The following is a 19,886-nucleotide window of genomic DNA, read 5'->3' as shown; positions in this document are numbered from 1 at the left end:
GCTTTCCCTCCAGAGTACAGAGCTAGGCTGTGTTAGCCGTGGGACTAAGGCAATTTGCTAGATAGCTATAGACTTACAAATGTGCTGAGAAATATTGATCTTGAAAACAACTGCCTGTTTACTTGCCATTCTTATGCAGACCACCATCAAATAACTACTCACTAATCTGCCCATACATTATTCTTTTGTGCTAAAGTACAGGTCTCTAGCATGATGGTACATGTGGATTTGTAACTGAGCCAGCAAGTCCCATTGCTGTTATCAGTGTTACCAGTACAGCAGCAGCAACATGCTCTTATCTGCATAGGTAGTGGCAAAATCATACAGAGAGCAGACATTTGGATCCCATTTCCCGGTCAGTGCTTCACACCTGAATGCTTAGCAGTACGTTCCTTAGCTATAAACTTCCAAGTTGTCACAAAGAGACTATGCTGCACAACTGCGGGTAAAATGAGTGGATTTAAAGACCTCAAAATTTCATGTAAGATTTTCACTCTGCCCAGTGTGGTTACATTTCCATGCTACTGTCAGGTTGTGCTCTGAGTGAGGACTTGGGTAGTCTGGGTTTGGTAGGGTGAAACCTAGTCAGTCCTAGTCAGAAACTCCAGAGTGATACCTGTAGGGCTTTGACTCTTTAGCCTTTACCTGTATACATTTTTACTTTTTTTTTTTTTGACACATACTTGCTTTTCCTGGTGTAAATATTTTCCTGCATGCATCCACCACCTGAGCTTGTTTGCACGGTCATGTTCTATTCTGGTGGATGAGTTAAGAGCTGAGCTGAGCCCTGCCAGCGCACATATGTGCTGGAAGTTGTGTGGGAGATTGCTTCCAATCTGTTTTGCGATTCCTGGCTATTCTAGCAATCTCTGCACCGTCTGTTCCCCAAGATGCACTGAATCTTCCACGTTCCAGGAGGAAGGAGCTAAATGAAAGCCTGTCTTCCAGCACTTGGAACAAAGATGGCTTTTTGCCATCCTTTAGACATTACCGATGAGACTAATAGCCTGCACCACAGATTGCTCTGTAAGACCACAGCAGACAGTGTGGATGCTTCCTTCTGTGCATTTACCTATAGACAGTACATTTCCTAGCTTCTAGCAATGACCAGCCCTTTTCTTCACCAGTAGAGCAGTTTCCTTTTTAAGTCCTTGTACTGACACTTGACTTCAGGTATGCCTCCTTTAAAATAATTCTTTAGGCTCATTATTAAACAAGCTAAATGGTAAATGAAAAGACAGGGATAAAGCCTGTAGTTATACCACCTGAAGCTGCAATTCCATTAGACCTTTGATACTAAGAGAAGTCAGGCTGTATTTTGGATATGAGTTAATCTCATTCAGTGAATACTCTGTGATAGTCCAACTTGGTTTTAGGGATGGAGCGGGGTGGAAACCATTTTTTGTGTATTTTAGAGCTGTAAAATTAGGCTCCTGACCTATGAAGACATTTCACAAGCAACTGACTGACCAAAATACTGGAATTAACAATATTGGAGTGCAGCTTGAAATATTTCCCTGAAATGAATACACAAGGCTTGCAAGGTCAAGATGATCAAGTCTATGGTCAAGGTCCATGACGCTTTCCTTCCTAAGATGATGGGTGTTAATATGGCACATCTGTGACTTGCTCTGCCTGTAACTCTTGGAACTTAATGTAAATTGTAATGTGATATCTTCTACTTGTATGGGATGTACATGGTTTTTGTGACAGGGACTGTCATCTACTCTGTCTTGTGCAGTCACTGGAACGATGCACTCGACCCCTTTGGGTGTAAGGTGCTACTATGCTACAAAGCATGAACAGCAATCACTGAGACTGGAGGAAGGTGCTTATTGCATCTCCAACATTGCAGGGGCATCATGGAGTGCACCCAAAGTCTCATCTATGTTCATTCCGCAGCTTCTTTCTTAGCTGAGGGCGAGTGTGGTTATGGTAGTGATGTTTTCTTCTGTAAATGCTGGTCCATTAGGACTTGTGCTCTGATCCATATGCGTGCTTCTCATTCCCTGTCCCCTGAGGTAGAGTTTAATCAAATGCACACGCATGAATGAGCTAGCCTAAATATCAATAAATGTTTCTTTCAGAAGAGGCTTGAGATATTTAATATTTAATAAGCCTTGAAAATCAACTTCTGTTCATGTTTCTCAATTTGATTCCAAGCATTTTGGCGGTGAGCAGTGTTCACTGTCCCAATGTGGGCAGGCACAGCACAGATTATTTAACAGTCCACTTTGTCTCATCTGAAATATTCATGTGTGCAGATATCCAAATGTAGCTCTTAAAAAAACACACACAAAACCCAAATGTTGCAGTCTGAGCCTCACAGTTACCTTAAATCTTTGCTTTAGGCTACACACCACAGTAATGCTATTTCTGTCATAGCTTTACCCTGTTGCTCTGGTTACTGATCAAAACCAGAGCACCCCTGCCGTCCCTGCAGCTGGGCTTACACAAACACCTTACCCATGTGAGGGCAATGCTGCTGAAGTTGCTTCTTGCTTGAAGCATAAATACAGCCACCAACGCATACAGCAGCTTTCCCTTGTTCAAGTAAATATGGAGCTATAACAACTGCCTTTCTCCTCAAATTCAACTAGTGCTGACAAAGCAAAATCAGGTTAATAAATAATTATATTATTTTTTTGTTAAAGCACTAGCCTTCTTGGAGGACCTCAAAATCTTGATTACGTCAGTGGAGCTGCAGGTAGATGTGGCAGAATTTTGTCTCCCACATTGACTTCTGTCTTGTTTTCTACTGAAATCAAGGGAATCCTGACTGAAGAGAGGGTTAAGATTTTTTTTTTTTTCATGTGACAGCTGAAAACATGCTACATTAGTTTGTGTATGATTCACTGCAGGAAATGGACTTGGGGGTGGGTGACCCAGATGAGTGTCTCATCTGACAGTGCTCAGAGGACACTCCATTGTAAAGGGAGGTTCCTCCCTGTTCTTAGACAGACTTACTTTGAGAGTTTCATTTCAATTTGCTGCCTGATTTCCTGTCTTTCCTCATCTGTCCTCCTTGGGAAAATATTCCTGTCTTCCAGCTCCTGCTTGCTTGGTCTGTTTCGTAGTTTTACTGCCAGCAGTTCTTTCTTGCATTTTCTTGGCAAAGTACCTGGGACATGCATTGAAAAGAAAGTTATTAGAAAGACAGCTCCTGGAGATGAAACACGAACATATGAAGAGTGGGAAACCTGCAGACAGTGATCTCTATGTTAGCGTGCAATGAACAGTTGTACACATTAATATAAGTAAGTAGCACTACAGTTGTGCAGGGCTCAGACACAAAACCGCTTACAAATGCAGAAGGATCATATTCCTTTGCTATCTTTGTTATCCATTATAAACAAGCAGTGCTCTCAGGTGAAAATTATTTGCAGCTGAGACATGATTCATGTCACTAGTTTAGAAGTCAAAGGCTGTGCATCTTGCCTCAGTCCTCTGAGCGTCCCTATAGCCCAGAGCAATTCCTATTTCCTGAACCATTTAGTGGTTCCTTTGCAGAAGGACTGGATTGCTCCGTGGCAGGAGTGGCTGGGACATGTACACCTTCCTCTCTGGGTCACCAGGTATAACCAGGAATAGATACTGTAACTGAAACAATTGAAGTTGTTGCTTGGTATGTGTGTATATATGCATGTGCACACACACACACACATATATATAATGTCATTTTGGTTTTCTGGCATTAGAAATTAGAAAATCAGAATTGTGATCAGACACGGTGTATAACTAACACTAAATGTAAGCCACTATGTATGTCTGCATCCTGTCCACTGTGACAGTGTGTCATAACAGAATTTCATTTAGCAATCGATACTATACTGTTGACATTAGGCCTTTCCCTCTGAAGACAGCAGGGGCAAATATTCCAAGGAATGAAAGAAAAGGCCAGGTTTTATAACAATTTGCAGAATGTTGGCAACTTAATTGGGCGTTCGGGCAATAAGAGACACATACTTACTGTGACTGCATGACCTGTTGTGCTTATTGTAAAAATATGATAACATGTGTTTTCCATCAAACCAGGCAACCTAAAACATTGCCATTACAGAAGAACCATTCATAGGAGAACATGCTGCAACTGTTTTGTGTAGGAGTCTACTTTTCTTCAGTGTCCTGGATGCTGAGTCCTTGATGCTGCCCTTCTGATGACATTAGAAACGTCCTTTCACTCTTACTAGAGGGAACTGTGTTTGAGCTTGGGTATTTCTGTACCTCCGGTGTAACTCTTTAGACTTCAGCAGGCTAAACAAATGAAAATTGGACTCCTGAGCTTATAAAACCATTTTGCCATGTGTTTGGAAAGGTATTCAATGAAATGGCTGTAAAGTAGAAGGCCATCTTTATTTTCAAATGCAGACTGAAAGTCTGAGGCGATGCCCATATTTGATGAGGGGTAGCTTGCTTATGATGGGGGGAAGAGGGAAGTGCTATTAAAACCAGTGAGCTGCTGAGCCGTACTGTTAGGACTGCCGTCTTCCAGCAAGCACGTCACAGGTAGGTTGTAAGCAAGAAAATTTACACCAGATCCCTGCATGCCTCTGCTGTGCTGTATTGGCTTTTCTGGTGTCCAGTCCAGGGCTTCAGCAGAGCCTGAAAATTATCATTGCAGAGTAGCACCAGTCAGATGGGGTTTAGAGTATTGTCAGGGTATGCAGGAGCTACAGTTAAAACTTTGTATTTGCTTCGTCTTGGGAGGGTGGTTTGTAATAGGAGGTTATTTTGGTTAGGTTCCTTTTTACTTTAAAGGTTTTGTTGTTTTTTTTTTAATTTAATGTTTCACCTTTTCTAGAAAAGGTCACCTAATTTTTAAAGAAAATGACATTTAATTGGTATTTTTGTTTGGCATTTGAGATAGGATTAAAGTCTGTTTTTTAAAGGATGCTCTGGAGGTTGGCAAGATTCTAAATCCTAAATAGATTCTCATTCCCAAATATTGGGGTTTTATTTGCTAGGGATCTGTGGACCTACATTCTTATTATCACTATTGATCTCGAATTTCTTTATGCAGAGGGGAGGAGTCTATACCACATCCACATATACATATTGGGAAGATTGGGGCAGAGAGTAGTTATGGTCTCCCTGTGTGAGCAGGAACAAGTCTCTTGGTAGTTGCAGTGGTCTAAAATTAAACTTTTTAGAAACCATAATCAGCTCAAAACCCCGCTTAGAGTCTAAAAGCTGTGCCCTTGTTCAGCACTTTCCTCCTAATGCTTTCAAAGTCTGTTGCAAACATTAATTAAATTAAACGACACAGCCCTCTGAAGTAGTAGCTATATATTTAACAGATGGGTAAAGAAGTTAAATGATTTGGCTGATGCCACACAGAGCCTTCTGCTAACTGAATATATGACTCCATCAGAAACATTTGGCCTACGAAGCCACAGACTTGGGACTCTGTCAAGGTTTTTCAAGCCTCCACCACACTGGGAGTGGGTGCAGAGTGGGCGTTTGCAGTGCTTGATCTGTACAGCACAGGAACCAACGGAATTCCTTCTGGAAACAATCTGAAGCACATTTGGGGCTAGCAAACTCCTGGGTATCCCTGAACATGTTCTCATTTTCACCTGGAAATTTTAAACAGGCGGTAAGAGGAATTTGGTCGTGTCAGGAGATTGCTGCGGAGAGACTGCACATGCACGTTAAGCCCAAGGTCTCCAGAACACGACAGACATACCGCCTATGTGCTGGCCATCTGCGTAGTGGTTTTGCAGGCAGTTCAGTGCATCTTGGGTGCACTGAAAGCATTACATGTACACACTATGCAGCACATGCATACGTCTCTGTCCAGAACTGCTTAGAAGGAAACAAGGGAGCTCTACATGTGTAGTAAACACTTTTTTGTTGGAGATGCACCCTAAACGGTTATTCTCCCATTCATTGGTGACAGCTAAGGTATGAGCATGCAGGACCATCCCTACTTCCTTCAGGCTGTTATAAAACTACTTGCCGTACCATACTATACCTGATCTTTGAAATGTGGGAGGACAAGGGCTAGAATCACAGTGATTATTAGCTCAGATGAGGTCAGGGCTTATTTTCTGCTGTCCCTGATCTCATGGAATCATAGAATGCTTTGGGATGGAAGGGACATTTAAAGGTCACATAGCCCACCCCCCCCGAAGGCCAGCTGAAACCGATGCTCTGCAGTTAAAAGGCTGGACTTGTTTGCAAGAAGTCAAGTTTTGAAGCTGATGTGGAGACATTGGCTTAAGCTAGCTCTGTGTATGCCCCAGAGGCTTGTATTTCAAAGGGAGACAGAACAATGCAATATTTTGCATGAAACAAAGTAAAATGAAGCTGTTCTTCAGGCCCTTGACTGCTCCTAGGCTGCTCTGCTGCACACTTAGAAAGAGTCTACTACTGTGTGAAATTAAAAACACAAATCATATCTGAAAAATCTCAACTTTAACCCAAATCCTGCTGTTGTATTAGAGGAGTGGAGAGCATATAACCCACTCAGGATAAGCTGTGCTCACTTCGTCCAGATGTCTGGATTTCTAAAAGGCTTATGCTATAGCCACTCCCATGGTCCATATGCACTGGGCACTGATTAATCTTTAGGGTATTTCACCAAATAAAAATGCAAGAGATCTGGATTAAGCTGATCTGCTAGTCTAAGGAGCCATTCCCCATGCCTGACCAATTGGGTTAATTCCTGAAAAATAATACCTGCCTGGCAAAGTGAAAAGAGGGAGATGATGTTACCCCCTTCAGGAAGACATGCCGGGAAACACTGTGTAATTAATCTGTTTTCATCTTGACCGGCCCACTGATGGCCGGTTCTGTTATTCCACCTGCTGCAGAAACCCATATCTGATGTTTCAGAATTAATAAACAGATAAATAAAACAAAACCAGAGAACAAAGAGGAAATAAAGCCCCAAACTATTTTTTCCCCACATCCATTTTCAGCACCCCGAGGCAAATTCCTTCCTGATCACTATCTCTGTAGAAAGTGAACCTGCAAATACCCTTATTTAAGTATTTTCTTCTTAAGGGTTATTTTTCCTGGTCAATAAGGCATGTTCAATGCCGGTCTGCCCCATGACCAAGCTATCTCAGAGAGGATCTTGGCTGTGGCTCCTTTCATGATTTATGGCAGCTCAGCTAGGTCAACAACAAATGCTTTGAAAATTCACGCCCTTTTCATGCTTGGTCTGCAGGTTCCTGACAAAAGTTCCTGTTTTAATTCCATTGAATCATGACATTTAATTTCCTGTATGTTTGCTGTTCTTTCTATCAAGCAACAGGCAAATCCTAATACTGCATGCTAATGGAAAGACCTTGCTTGCACTAGTTATCAGTTGTGGGATACATGCTAGTTACATTATTTTTTAAGCTTATGCACAGACTACTTTTAGAGGTTTCAAAGAATGATTTATTGAGTAGGCTGCTAATTGAAAGCCAAGGTACAATTCCTCACGTTTTGCAGAGTTATCTGTGACCTGTACCAATCTCCTTGTAACCATGGGGCTGTCGCACTGATGCGCTGTTCTGCGTCGCAGTGGCAACGGCAAAGTTGGTGACGTACTAAGGCAGTATGCTAATCGTAAAGCAACTTTAGATTAATCGATAGTTTTACCTCCTGACTTGCAAACCAGCCCAGATTTTTTAAACTAGAAAGAATCTGGAGCTTTTCAGGGAATTATTCTGGTGCTATCCCTGTCACTACTGTGTCTCTCGTTCCTCTCTGAAATGCAAACGGGTGCATTTGAATGAATGCTGGCACAAGCAGTGCCACCCAGTGTCAAGAGCAGAAATGCCTTGCTTATGTCCCAGCTTGCGCTGAGTAAATGAGCAGCAGTCACATCCCCAAAGCTGTTGTCTTCTCGCGGCTGAGGTTATACCACTCCACACCAGGACTGCTGTGGTTTAAGCAGCTGTGTTGCCCACCTTGCTTGGTACCCATCCGTGGCAGCCTCCTTAGACATCATACAGCTGAAACTGCCTGGCCTGGATTTTTGTTGTGCCCCTAAAATGTGCCTGAACTTAAACACTGGCAGAGCAAGCACCAGGCTTGTACCAGAAATTAGGTCTTTTGTAAATGCACATTTACAACCTGAAAGTACAAGGGCAGTCCACAATGATCTTCAGCCATTTTAAATAAAATGATCTTAGGATGACTTGGGTAGGTTTTAGCAGTGTATGGAATGGGCTTCTTGGTGCAGAGACTGAAGTTTAGGTGTGAAGAGACTCAAATGCCAAAGGGTGAGATAAATTAATTACGAGGAAGAAGGCTGTGTAACTACAAACAAAAAAAATGAGAGACAATTCTTCCTAAAAATTATTTTTGTTGAAGTTGGAAAGTGTTTTGCATGGAAAAAGGTGTTGCGTTCATATCTGTGGCCTCTTTATCAAATGATAAACTGTCTGTGTTTGCTCTCTCTGCCCTCGGTGTACATCTGCAGGTAAATACTAATCTCTATATAATCACCGCACCACCTAATTTCATAACAAACCTTTGCATTTTCAGCCTTTCAGAGAAGGCATCTAACTGGCTGTCTACGTATGCACTTTTATTACTAGCACACCATCATGAGAACTGGGGAAGCAAGTCTGTATGTGGTTCCGGCCCTTCACATTTTAAATTTGGGCTGTTAATCTTATTCACTAAAACATTCAAGAATGTATTAACCCTACTTCGTTATATTCACCAATTAGTCCTATCAGCTTTTCCATCCAGCTTTTACATCTTTGTAGTACTCACATATTATTCAAAAATTTATTTAATAATTTTTTTACTATCAAAGATTATTTTTCTAAATTTCTAGCAGGCATGCGCTACTCAGTCATAATACATGACCAATCATGCCCGAAACATAAGCCGTTGTATGGAGTAGGATTTATACGTACACATAATATTTTCTTAAATTAAATTATATAGTTAAGGGGAAAAAGTTTTCTGTTCAGTCTGATTTCTTTTCATTTCATGTTGTGTAGCCAATGTTTCAAATGGCAGATTTCAATACCTTCTATGCTGAGCAGCGGTATTGTTGCAGCTACAATAAAGCCAAAGTATCTTTGAAAGAGGTCTGTTTTTCTCACCATCTCCGTTGGTCTAATCTTGCCCTATAAAACTGGCTGCATTTAAACCATTCTTAAGCCATCGCTAATACACTATCACTGTTGTTCAACTCTGTAGTAAGCAGAAATTTTTCAGAACTATAACACTTATTGTGGAAAGCCAAGAGCTGCTTCTAGATATCATGGAAATTTGTACAATATCCAATGCCCTTCTATCATCATAATTTCTGTCTTCACAGAGACTGAATCATTATTTGTTAGAGTATTCATCTTCAACAGTAAAAAAAATTCAGATTTGTTTTTACCAGCAGGCGATAACATATTTTTTTGCCTGGCTGTCTCTACCTCTTAGAATTTATACTAAAGGAGACCACTTTTATAATCAGGAGCAACACACAGAAAAAAAAAAAAAAACTTAAAAGGTGATATTTATTTTTTAAGTTATCCTTAAATGCACAGCAATTATACAAGGGATTCTGTTTTCTTTTGCCTTATCTCAGTAGTCTATTCTGTTACTAGGTGTCTTAAGACACAGGAGCAGAACCCATGTGTCCTGTCTGCTGGCTCATAGTTTCTAACAGGCACCTTTTAAAATTCATCCTTGATCTGTTATAACAATTATTTTTTGATGAGTTTTTCTCTGCCTGCCTTCTTTTAATGCATTGATGAAGAGATTGAAGGATTCATTTCAGACTGAATCTTTGTCTTGCTAACATGGAAGACATTAAAAGCCTGAATGAAAATTAAATTTTCTAATGAGAGCTGATTATTTTGCCAAAGCCCACTTAAATAATTGCTCAGGATTATACAATTCATTCCCCATATGTCTCAAGAAAGGGTAAAATGGACCAAATGAAGAGAAACTTTCTTCTTTAAGATATTTTCTCTGGATGTTTTTCTTTCCTGGATTCATTGGTCTCTTCCACTTTTCACTGTACCATCACTGCACTGGATAATAGTCCTGAAATGGGATGCTTCAAAAAACAACCACAGCATTGGCACTGGGTGTACCGAAAGCTTTGCCTGCAGACGGTGAGATGTGTCTGCAAGTGCTGCCATTCATATGTAGTAGTACACAGGGTACGTAAGTAACTGAAAGGGTAAAGCATGCTGATACATGGACTTATCAGCGTAACTCTAAACATCATCTTAGTATGCAGCACCTACCAAACATGATCACAATCACTATGACTCAAATTTAACTTTAGCTTTCACCAGGATTCCTTGAAAAAGTCGATGTGACAATAGAGGAATTTATACTGCTCAATATTTTCTGTTGCATGCTGCCTTGTTTGGAGTATTCCATTAGGCTACGATAGTATATCTTTATAATATAATAAGTGACTTTCCTTACCAGAAATAACGGAGTCATTCAAAACTTCCTCATCCTGATAAAAAACAGAGTCTTCCTTGAGCTCCGAGTTCATGATCATGTTTTCTTTGTTCTCATCCGACTCTTTAACTGAGTTCCGCTTATTTTCTGAATCACTGCTGTAACTCAGTGAGTTCTCCTTTTCTTTGTTGCGCTCAATGCTGGATGTTCTGGATGGACGGACATCCACTCTTTTTTTTGGAGAGCCTTTGCTTTCTCTTCCATGGAAGCTGTGGGTGGAAGGTGCACAGCTCAGTTTTTACAAAAGACTGTTTTATTGCCACAGTAGGAATTATCGTTATATGAGAATGAGCAGAATGTCTTGTAGCTTGTAAAGGCCAGGGCAGAGAGTTCAACATGGGACAACATGGGATGGCATTCTCAGGACTGTGTTGAGAATGGCTAATGCAGATCTACTTTCCTATCTCTGTCATAAAAATAAGATACAGAAGGGTAGTGACTAATGTATTTCTTATATAGACACATGCTACACTGTACTGATTAAAATAAAACACACAGCACGTCCTTCTAATGTAAAACATACATGGCATGAAATATTACCATTCTGATATTTTATGATCATGACAAAGGTTTAACAGGGCCTGGAAATAATATTGTATGAATCTATTCCCCATGACAATAGCTGTTATGGAATTGAGAAATGTTACTAACTTAACTCCAAAGCTCTTTGATGGAAAAGGTTATCTCTGTCCTCCTCTAATACACAGGAGGGCTCATAATGAAAACCAGACAAAGTACCCAATGTACTCCCACACAAGCATCTGTATTAAAAATGGATACCGTATATGCTCATGTATAAGCCAAGAGACGTATACGGAAATAGTAGCATTTCTTGTATGTAGAGTACTGATATTTAGAACAGGATATGCCTTAGCTACTCTAACTTGGTATTTTGTGGTGAGATTTTCTTTTGCAATAGGATTTTGCAAGGATTATCAAATTATTCTACGCGTTTGAAAACCTACTTCCATGTCACAGTAGCCTCCTTGTAAAGGAAGAATATACTTTGAAGTAACTGCCAAATTAAGTACTTTAACCAGGGATGGATGTTCAAAGTTGTGACATCAAGAGGAAGGCAAACCCAAGCTGTAGGGGTAAATAAAATGCTAATAACAGGGCAGGAACATTTACCAAGAAAAATGATTTAGTGGAATGACTCTCCTCATGCACCCATATAGCCAAGAGGCTGTAGGTACCTGTCCTGCCGGTGTTTGGTGGCCAGAGCCCTGTGGAGTTCTTCAATGACTCTGCTAGGAGGTAAAGGCAGGTGGACGGCAGCCAGGTGAGGGGAACCGGTTGGCGTTGTTACCTGTCCTCTGACATGGGGTTCTGAACTTTTCTGGCCAGAGGGATGGAAGAGGGCAGCTTGTCCTGAGATTTGGGAGGAACCAACAATGACATAATTCTTCAGGATGGTGGAAGGAGGAGATTTCATGGCTGGGTCATCTATTTCACTTCCTGCTGTCAAAACACAAGTGGGTAAGAGGTTGTGCAATGCTGGTTGGTTTTTTTTTGTTTTTTTTTTTCTCCTTTCTTTCTTCTTTCTCACACAGAGTCTGCACTGAAATTACTTTGTTGTGTTGAACAGAGGAAAATGGTGATGTTTTGTTCTTGCTAGGAGGTAACTGGTTAAGCTCAGTAACTATCTGAATTCAAAAGGCTTGTACTACACAGATCCAGATCTTTGATCTAGCAAAATAGATGCCTCCCCAATTTCCTCTCTTTCCCACAGGATTAGATTCTCCTTTTCCCCAGCCCACCAATGCATTCTTGATTGTTCCTCCTAACCACCAATGGCTTGTACTGTGCAGGCTTTCCAATCTAGCACTTTCTCTGTTGGACTCTGGCAGACTATGTTAAAATTTATGCACTGTGGTTCTCAGTCAGGACAAAATGTACCAATGTCTATTATCTGCTCCTCTGTGATTGCTGCAGAGCTTAGACCTCTGTCTTTCATATGCCAGTTGAGGAAATGCCAAAATCACTGTAATATAAGGATAATGTTCGCATAACGAAACTTGCCAAATGAAATCCAAATGAGAGATGTGGTATTGAGCACTAAGAAGAAAAAAGAAGGGTGGGGCAATCTGATCTTTTTTTTACCCCCAGGTTCAGATATTTTTTATGCAATGTAAGCACTTTGTTGGAAATTAGACTTTGATATATACATTTCTCTAGCACCCGAGTCTGTAACGCAGTAGACGTGTCTCTGGTTGTAAATTTGGTAGTTTCACACTCTTAAGATAACTGAACATTGGCCTGAAAAAGATGCTGATTAGTTTTTCTGTTCTGCAGTTCTCTTCCACTTTCCCTTATATCTTAATCCCAAGCCTCTGGCATATGGCGTTGTTTACACCAATAGCTCAGTCTGGGTGTAGAAAGGCAATGCAAGTTCTTCATACAAGAGAGTATTTCTTTTCTCTTGTTGCCACCTAGTGTTTTAAACAGGAATTTAAACCGACACAGCTTGTGCAGCTTTTGTACAAACTTGTTTTCACAGATCATTTTTACTTCTTTCACTTGCTTTTGAGATAAATCCTGCAGTTCATAGCAGAGAAAAACTTCTGCTCAGACCAGGATTATCCTGAAATACCCATGTAAAAAAGACTTGGTTGCTATTAGCAGGGTAACTTGCTAGAAAATTGGAGAGGACAAAAGTAGGTTTGAATGTTAACTTCAGTTATTAAATATTTTCTCTCAGACCCAGCATCCTGCATAATGGTTACCAGCTACATGCCTTTTCTTAAGTTCACTGCTGGAAATCTGGTACAGCTCCATAAGGGTAATGCTGTGAACAGAGCTGGGCATCTGGAGACTGGAGAGCAGAATTACTGAGGACAACAGCAAAAGCACAAGTAGGAAGAAGGGCTCTTGTAGCCATAAGCAAAATCAAACATCAAAAATTTGAGAGCGACAACACTATGCCTGGTCTCTTTTTCACATTTGTGCTATGAGGAGGAGAGCATCCTTCAATGAGGAGAGCTGCATCCACAATAAAATCTTCTCTCTCATTCTACGAAAGGTCTAACGTTATTTTTTTCATTTTTGGAAGGCATTTTTGCACATTTCTCTCCCTCCAGCCCAGAACCCTAACCAATGGCCAGAGCTTCATTCATCTCTCTATGCATCCAGAAGATGGGGTCAAGCTAGTCCAAAAGTTATCCTATTTAAAATCTGAAATGTCTGAAAGCACAAGGGCATTTCTTCAAGTGTCTAGATGCCCAATGTGCAATGTCTTCGCAATGAGACACCTTCCCACCCTGGAGCTCCTCCTGTACTGATCAGGATGGTTGCTGCAGCCAGGAGACAGCCAGCCTCTGCTAAGCAAGGATGTTTTTTCAGCACTCGAGGGGATTTTGATTATGTGCTACTGTGGAGATGGACAGAGGACATATATGATCAATCACTGACCATTGAATCATGGCCTGAGGGGATGAAAAAACCACCTCTTAAGTCACTTCATACTGCTGCATAGTGAGAGAGGGTGTCCGTGTTTTCTCAGAGCAAGAACCCCAGGTTCAGCTCAACCCTAAAGCAGGAAGGAGGAGACTTTATCTTTATACCTGCTTGTTCCTGGAACAGGTCAAGGGACAATTTTGTCCTCATTGCAGCTTGGGCCAATATTGAGAGTTGAGATTTTCCTTAGATCACACCTTATTTGTCCTAATGACAGCTGTTCAGTGAATAATCTTGCAAAGTGATATCTTGGCACCTTGCCCTGTTCCCCCTCTCTCTGTGATTAATTGGTGCTTGGCTTATTCCTCACTCCTCTGCTAACAGCATCTCTCACATTGTTAAGGGTGGAAAAAACTAAATACAAAAGAGCTTTTCAACATCTCCATCTTCCTTGTCTTTCATAATCACTCTTTCTCTCTCCCCATACATTTGTATTCCCTTTCACTCATTGGCAGTATTTGTTTAGTCTTAACTTACCACTGCCTCCACATCCACGCAAAAATAAACAAATGTACAATCACTATTGAAAAAGGGTCTATAGTTACTGGAGTCACTACGAAAACTAAGAGTTGTTCTTTGTGGAAAATTTAGGTGAGAATGAAATACCAAAACTCAGTGTATCTTAGATGTTACAGGAAATACTTTGGTTAAGCAGCAAAATATCTAGACTCAAAATGCTGTGAAGTGCCTGGTGGAGCTGTAATCTCGTTACCTGCTATGGGTCAGGTTTTCCAAATAGCCTACATCTCATGCAGAGCATGGACTTCTCATCAGTTAAGCGAAGTCAAAAGGGTGTCCGGGTTGTGCCAGTTCATGTTGCAAGCTGGAAGGGGCAGGCTAGAGCCTGACAGATAGCACAGAATGTTGAACGCATCTGAACAGCAGCTCCCAAGGAGCATTATGATACCATTTTGAATCCAACTCCCACTTAAATTCTTACAGCTTTTAAGCATGGACAAAATATGGATATTTTCCATGGGAAACAAATACTTGTCATTTTCTGCAAAAAGACTGAAAACTCAATATTTTCTATGAATCCCATTGGTCAGATCTCAATGCCCCTCTGATATTTTTTTTCCTGGTGACTTTGCAAGCCCTGTTGTTTGTGCCAGTAGATAAGTGTGGATGCAAATCACGGCTGAGGTAATGGCTGTCATTTAAAAGTCTAAATATCCAACAGGTCTGACATTTAGATGTCAGGACTCGATTCTAATTTGCAATAAGGCCCTTTTAACTGCTTTTACCATATGTAGGGGCCCTAAAATTGGACCAAACTAAAATCATATTCATTTTAACACCCTTTCTGCAGTGCCAGCATGTTGGAAAATGTAACAACATTGGCAATACATTAGAAAATCAGGCCCAGAGGAATTGCTCTTGAAACATTCACTGAAGTCTGGCACGGGGGATTGCTTTGTGGGAGCCAGGTGTATCACTTAATGTGTGTTCTGTGTAACTAGACCAGATTTCATAGCTCTAGTTTAGACCTACCCTAGAGAGCAAACCTTTAGACAGAAACCTCTGCTGAACCTATTGACTTGAACTTGGTTTTGGCTGTTGTACTGTTATCCAGCAGGAGTCTAGGTAATGAAAACATTTAAATCTTCCTTGTGTTTTACGGCATATCAATATGAGCATCTGATTCAGCAGATGTTTGCAGTTGGTTTGATTTGTTTTGCATGTGTTTAGTGTGATAGACTTGCAACAAATAATCCCCTGAGAGATTCAGACAAATATGCGAAGTACAAAGATCAGTGCGTTGTTATTGGGCAACCAGACCACTCAGTTCATGGAAGTGATTAGCATTCTGTTCACTCAATATAACTAGCCTGATTCACAGCAATTTGCAGCAATAGGCTTAAAAAAGGATGTAAGAAAAAAATTGTGCTGTGTAGGTGAACAACACATAAGGGATGGGAAAGACTTTAGTGACCAGTAATGACTGACCTGTTACGCTCTTTGTGATTTTGGAGATTGCCTTAGGTGGTGGAGCTGGGAGCAACGGAGGGCTGGGAAGCTGTGCTGGGTTTCTTTCTGTCTGTTTCTGGGGGGAATCTGTGGATTCAGCTACAAGTAAGGCTTGTGGACTGTCTTCAGTTGCTGGCAGGCTGACATCTTCTAATTCTTCCGTGGGTGCTGAAGGTTTCTTGGCTAGTAGGAAGATGAGTAAAATTAATGGAACATGAAGTTAATAATAATGATAGGCCAGGGGACAATGCCAGGAACATTCAGAAAAACAGAACACATGGCACACAGCTAGAAGCACTTCTTTTCCATAGTGAAAATAATTATTGCGTGAAATAGCCAACCAGCCAAGGCAGGTAAAGAATAAAATGTTTGAGGATATTGAAGAAATGTTAGTTTTGATGTTCCTGAGAAAACTGCTGACCTTCCCTTACTTCCCTAAGGCCTTTTTCCCTTTCCTTTTTTTTTTAATAATGAAGACAGCAAGGCAAAGCAACTTTTGAGAACTGCAATGAATTTTTTTACAGCATGTAGCTGCAGTGGCACAGTTACTGATTGAGTACTCTTCTGAGCTAGGAACACACAGCTAAAGGGCAAAAAGCATCAAACTGGTAATATTACACGAAAGCTGACTTTCCAATTGCTTGTTGTATGCCTTTATTTGCACAATTTAATTTTTATCTTATTTAATACATGACTTCAACTTGCATCCCAAGTCTTCTCTTACTGTACCTGACTCTGGAACTGTTGAGTCTTTCCTGAGGTTAAAGCTGATAACCAAGAAAAGCCTGCCATAAAAATGATTTGCCATTGGATCTCAGCAGCTAGTGTGGAACAGAGAATCGGTGAAGTACTTAAGAAAACTTCAATCCCCAGAGCCTTAATTTGAGGTGTTGAAGCAGTGCTCATTTCAGGATTGTCTCCTGAAAGGTGGCAAAAGCACTTAGCTCTTAAAGTTAGTGCAGGTTGAATCAGTGAGCAGTTCATCAAGTTGACCTGGCTGTGATGAGGGCACAGGGGGTTAGATCCAGAAAGGCATGAAGCTCAAGCAGGACACAGGTGGAATTTCAGTAATGAAGTCCAAAATTAACATCCTTGAATCCTGCTCAGATACCAGCAGACTCTGGCAGTGCTTAAACTTGCACAATGCTTCACTGTTTGGCTTTCACGCTCTGTTATGTGTCCTGACCTCTGCCTTGGCATACCTGGGGACCCACAGAGAGGCTTGAGGCTGACTCTGATCCAGGACTCCAGCCACGGCCAGGCTCTCTCCATTTCCAGCCATTGTGGGCTCAGTAGTAGCCATGAGGGTTATTTTTCCTACCCTAGCAGGTGAAGCACTCATCCAAATGGGGAGATCAGTGTTTAAGTCTCTCCTCAGCATAGAATCATGGAATAGTTTGGGTTGGAAGGGACCTTTAAAGGTCATCTAGCCCAACCTCCCCTTCAATGAGCAGGGACATCTCCAACTAGATCAGGTTGCTCAGAGCCCCGTCCAACCTGACCTTGAATGTTTCCAGGGATGGGGCATCTACCACCTCTCTGGGCAACCTGTGCCAGTGCTTCACACTTACCACAAAAAAGTCTTCCTTATACTGAGTCTAAATCTACCCTCTTTTAGTTTAAAACCATTACCCCTTGTCCTATTGCAACAGGCCTTATTAAAAAGTCTGTCCCCATCTTTCTTATAAGCCTCCTTTAAGTACTGAAAGGCCGCAATAAGGTCTCCTCGGAGCCTTCTCTTCTCCATGCTGAAAAAACCCAACACTCTCTGCCTTTCTTCATAGGAGAGGTGCTCCAGCCCTCTGATCATTTTTGTGGCCCTCCTCTGGACCCACTCCAACAGGTCCATGTCTTTCCTGTGCTGAGGACTCCAGAGCTGGACACAGTACTCCAGGTGGGGTCTCACCAGAGCAGAGCATGAGAGAGGTCCAGACTGCTTGGGCTGGATAACTGGCAAATCCCACTCCTTTTAGCATTCTGGATTGTCTAAACAAAGTGCCTTTCCCTCCAAACCATTCTAGGGCATCTCCTAAAAACTCACAGCAGTGGGCACCCACAGCTGCCACGTCACAAATCTTTTCTTGGCTCAGTTTTATGTCTTGTTTGGAATACAAACTCTCTGTATTAATGAGCATTCAGCATCCTTGTGTTCAGAGTGCATGGGGAGGCACCACAGCACTTAGGCAGTTGGAAACAATAGCATTGGCAAGATAATAGCATTTCATTTGTTGACAAACAGATTAATGAGCATTCCTAGAAGAGGAGGAATGAGTATTTATCATTCAAAAAAGACAGGAAAATAGAAAAAATATGTGTCATTAACAGGAATTCTTGTGAAATTCGGCTTGAAAGCTGTGGTATGTGATAGTTGCCTGAATTATAGAAGGAAATAATTTTCTTTTAAATCTACTTGTAGGGAAATGCTTTGTTCCAGGCAGACGTCACTTTGTAGTTTTGTGTCTACTGCATAGAAGACAAAATATGGAATAGAGGAAGAGAAAAATTAAGTCACTACTGGGTTACATTACAGAAAGATCAAGCGCTCCAGTAGATTGTTAGTACCTTGACAGGAAAATTAGTCAGATTTGAGTGCATTCCCCTGAGTGGAGTGATACTTTCTTCTGGCAGTAACTTCACCGAAATTAGTAGACCTCCCTGTGACATTAAGTGCTGTTTGGCACAGATGCAGAGGAGCAGCCATAGTGGGACCTTTCCTACAGAGAAGGTGGGTCCGAAACACACTCAGCCTCAGTCAAACATCTTTTTGTTTCTGAACTCCATCCTGTTCTGAGAGTGGTATCCTGAAAACAAGCTGGCATTGTGCACTGTTGTCTAAAGAATGTCCATTTTACATTCCCTGCAAAGAATGGTTTGCGTCTGTTTTTTTCTGTGGTTGTTTCTGGTAACAACAGTACACGTTTGACTCAGTCTGAAGGCAGACCTGAGTCTTGAGTACACAAACCTATTAACAGATTTCATACTGCAGAGTGAATGTTATCCTGCTGAAAATACTCCAAGTGCTCAGCACTAGACTCTGCCAGAATAGCTAATTATTCATGGAGTGCCACTTGTCAAAATGCCATCTCACTACTAGGTAGAAATCCTCCCCTTGGGACTGCCCCCAAGCCCATTGGCTAGGTTAGGTGGGAAAAACAGCCTTCTTTCTGCCTAGGCTGTTCTTTTTCTGTGTATTAACCAAACACGAAGTCTACAAATATTTCGTTTTCTTCCCTCCTCTTCCCCTCCCTGGCCTTCACCTCACATCCTCAGGATGAAATACAACATATTGGGTATAAAGCAAATATATGCTGTTTCTTTCTAGGTGGTCAAATATTCATATGAATTTGTGTGACACCTACTGCACTGGGCCTGGGTTGAGCCCAAGGACAAACGTTACAATAAACTCAACATTATAATAAACTTAGCAATACACTGACAATTTTGAAGAGCTTTCCCACCCAATGAATTCCTTAAGGTGGACTCACTAGAGACAGGAATGCTAGAATGCACAGACAGGGATAAATTAGCACATAAAAAATTAGATCGACAATAATTATTTTAAAAGCCAGAGGCCACCAATGAAAGAGGTAGGAAGATTTCCAACAAATATGAGTGGAGTCTTGCAGACCAGGGAGACAGGAGAAGGTAATCCCACTGTTATTTTTTGGAACCTGGAAAAATGACACCTCAAAAAATGGAGGAAAAGAAATACAGAAGAGAGGAAAGGTTGTGCCAGGGAGACAAAAAAAGGAACTAGGATTAGAGAAAGAGACGTAAGAAATCGGGATGCTTTTGAAAGCCTCAATACACAATTTTGAATGCAGTGAAAGGCAAATTTTAAATCATAGTACTAGGTTTTGCAGAACCATAAGGTTAAATACATGATACGTTACTAGCACCATTTTTCCAGGATAGCCTGTCCCAATGATAAGAATTAGAAGTTCAGAGAGAAATATCCTCAGTGATATGGAATGAAACGCTCTAGAAAAGAGTACTGTTGCTAATAATAGTAGTGCCTCAAGGATTCTGGTCAA

At 41.2% G+C, this 19,886-nt stretch overlaps 1 protein-coding gene across 1 annotated transcript in view; it reads right to left on the bottom strand.

Moving 5' to 3' along the window:
- The window catches only part of PHACTR3 (phosphatase and actin regulator 3), a gene marked incomplete at both ends in the record, with an annotated part of 110,782 nt that overhangs the window by 26,218 nt on the left and 64,678 nt on the right, over window positions 1-19,886 (bottom strand). The window contains 4 exons of the mRNA XM_082325695.1: window positions 2,968-3,121; window positions 10,390-10,637; window positions 11,625-11,889; window positions 15,832-16,035. Of these exons, the coding sequence (XP_082181821.1) occupies window positions 2,968-3,121; window positions 10,390-10,637; window positions 11,625-11,889; window positions 15,832-16,035 (871 nt within the window). The remainder of the gene's footprint in view (window positions 1-2,967; window positions 3,122-10,389; window positions 10,638-11,624; window positions 11,890-15,831; window positions 16,036-19,886) is intronic.

Source organism: Platalea leucorodia, assembly GCF_965183815.1.
Source record: "Platalea leucorodia genome assembly, chromosome: 13".
Taxonomy (NCBI): domain Eukaryota; kingdom Metazoa; phylum Chordata; class Aves; order Pelecaniformes; family Threskiornithidae; genus Platalea; species Platalea leucorodia.
The sequence above is the reverse complement of the archived record's forward strand: the minus strand, read 5'-3'. Positions and strand labels throughout refer to the sequence as shown.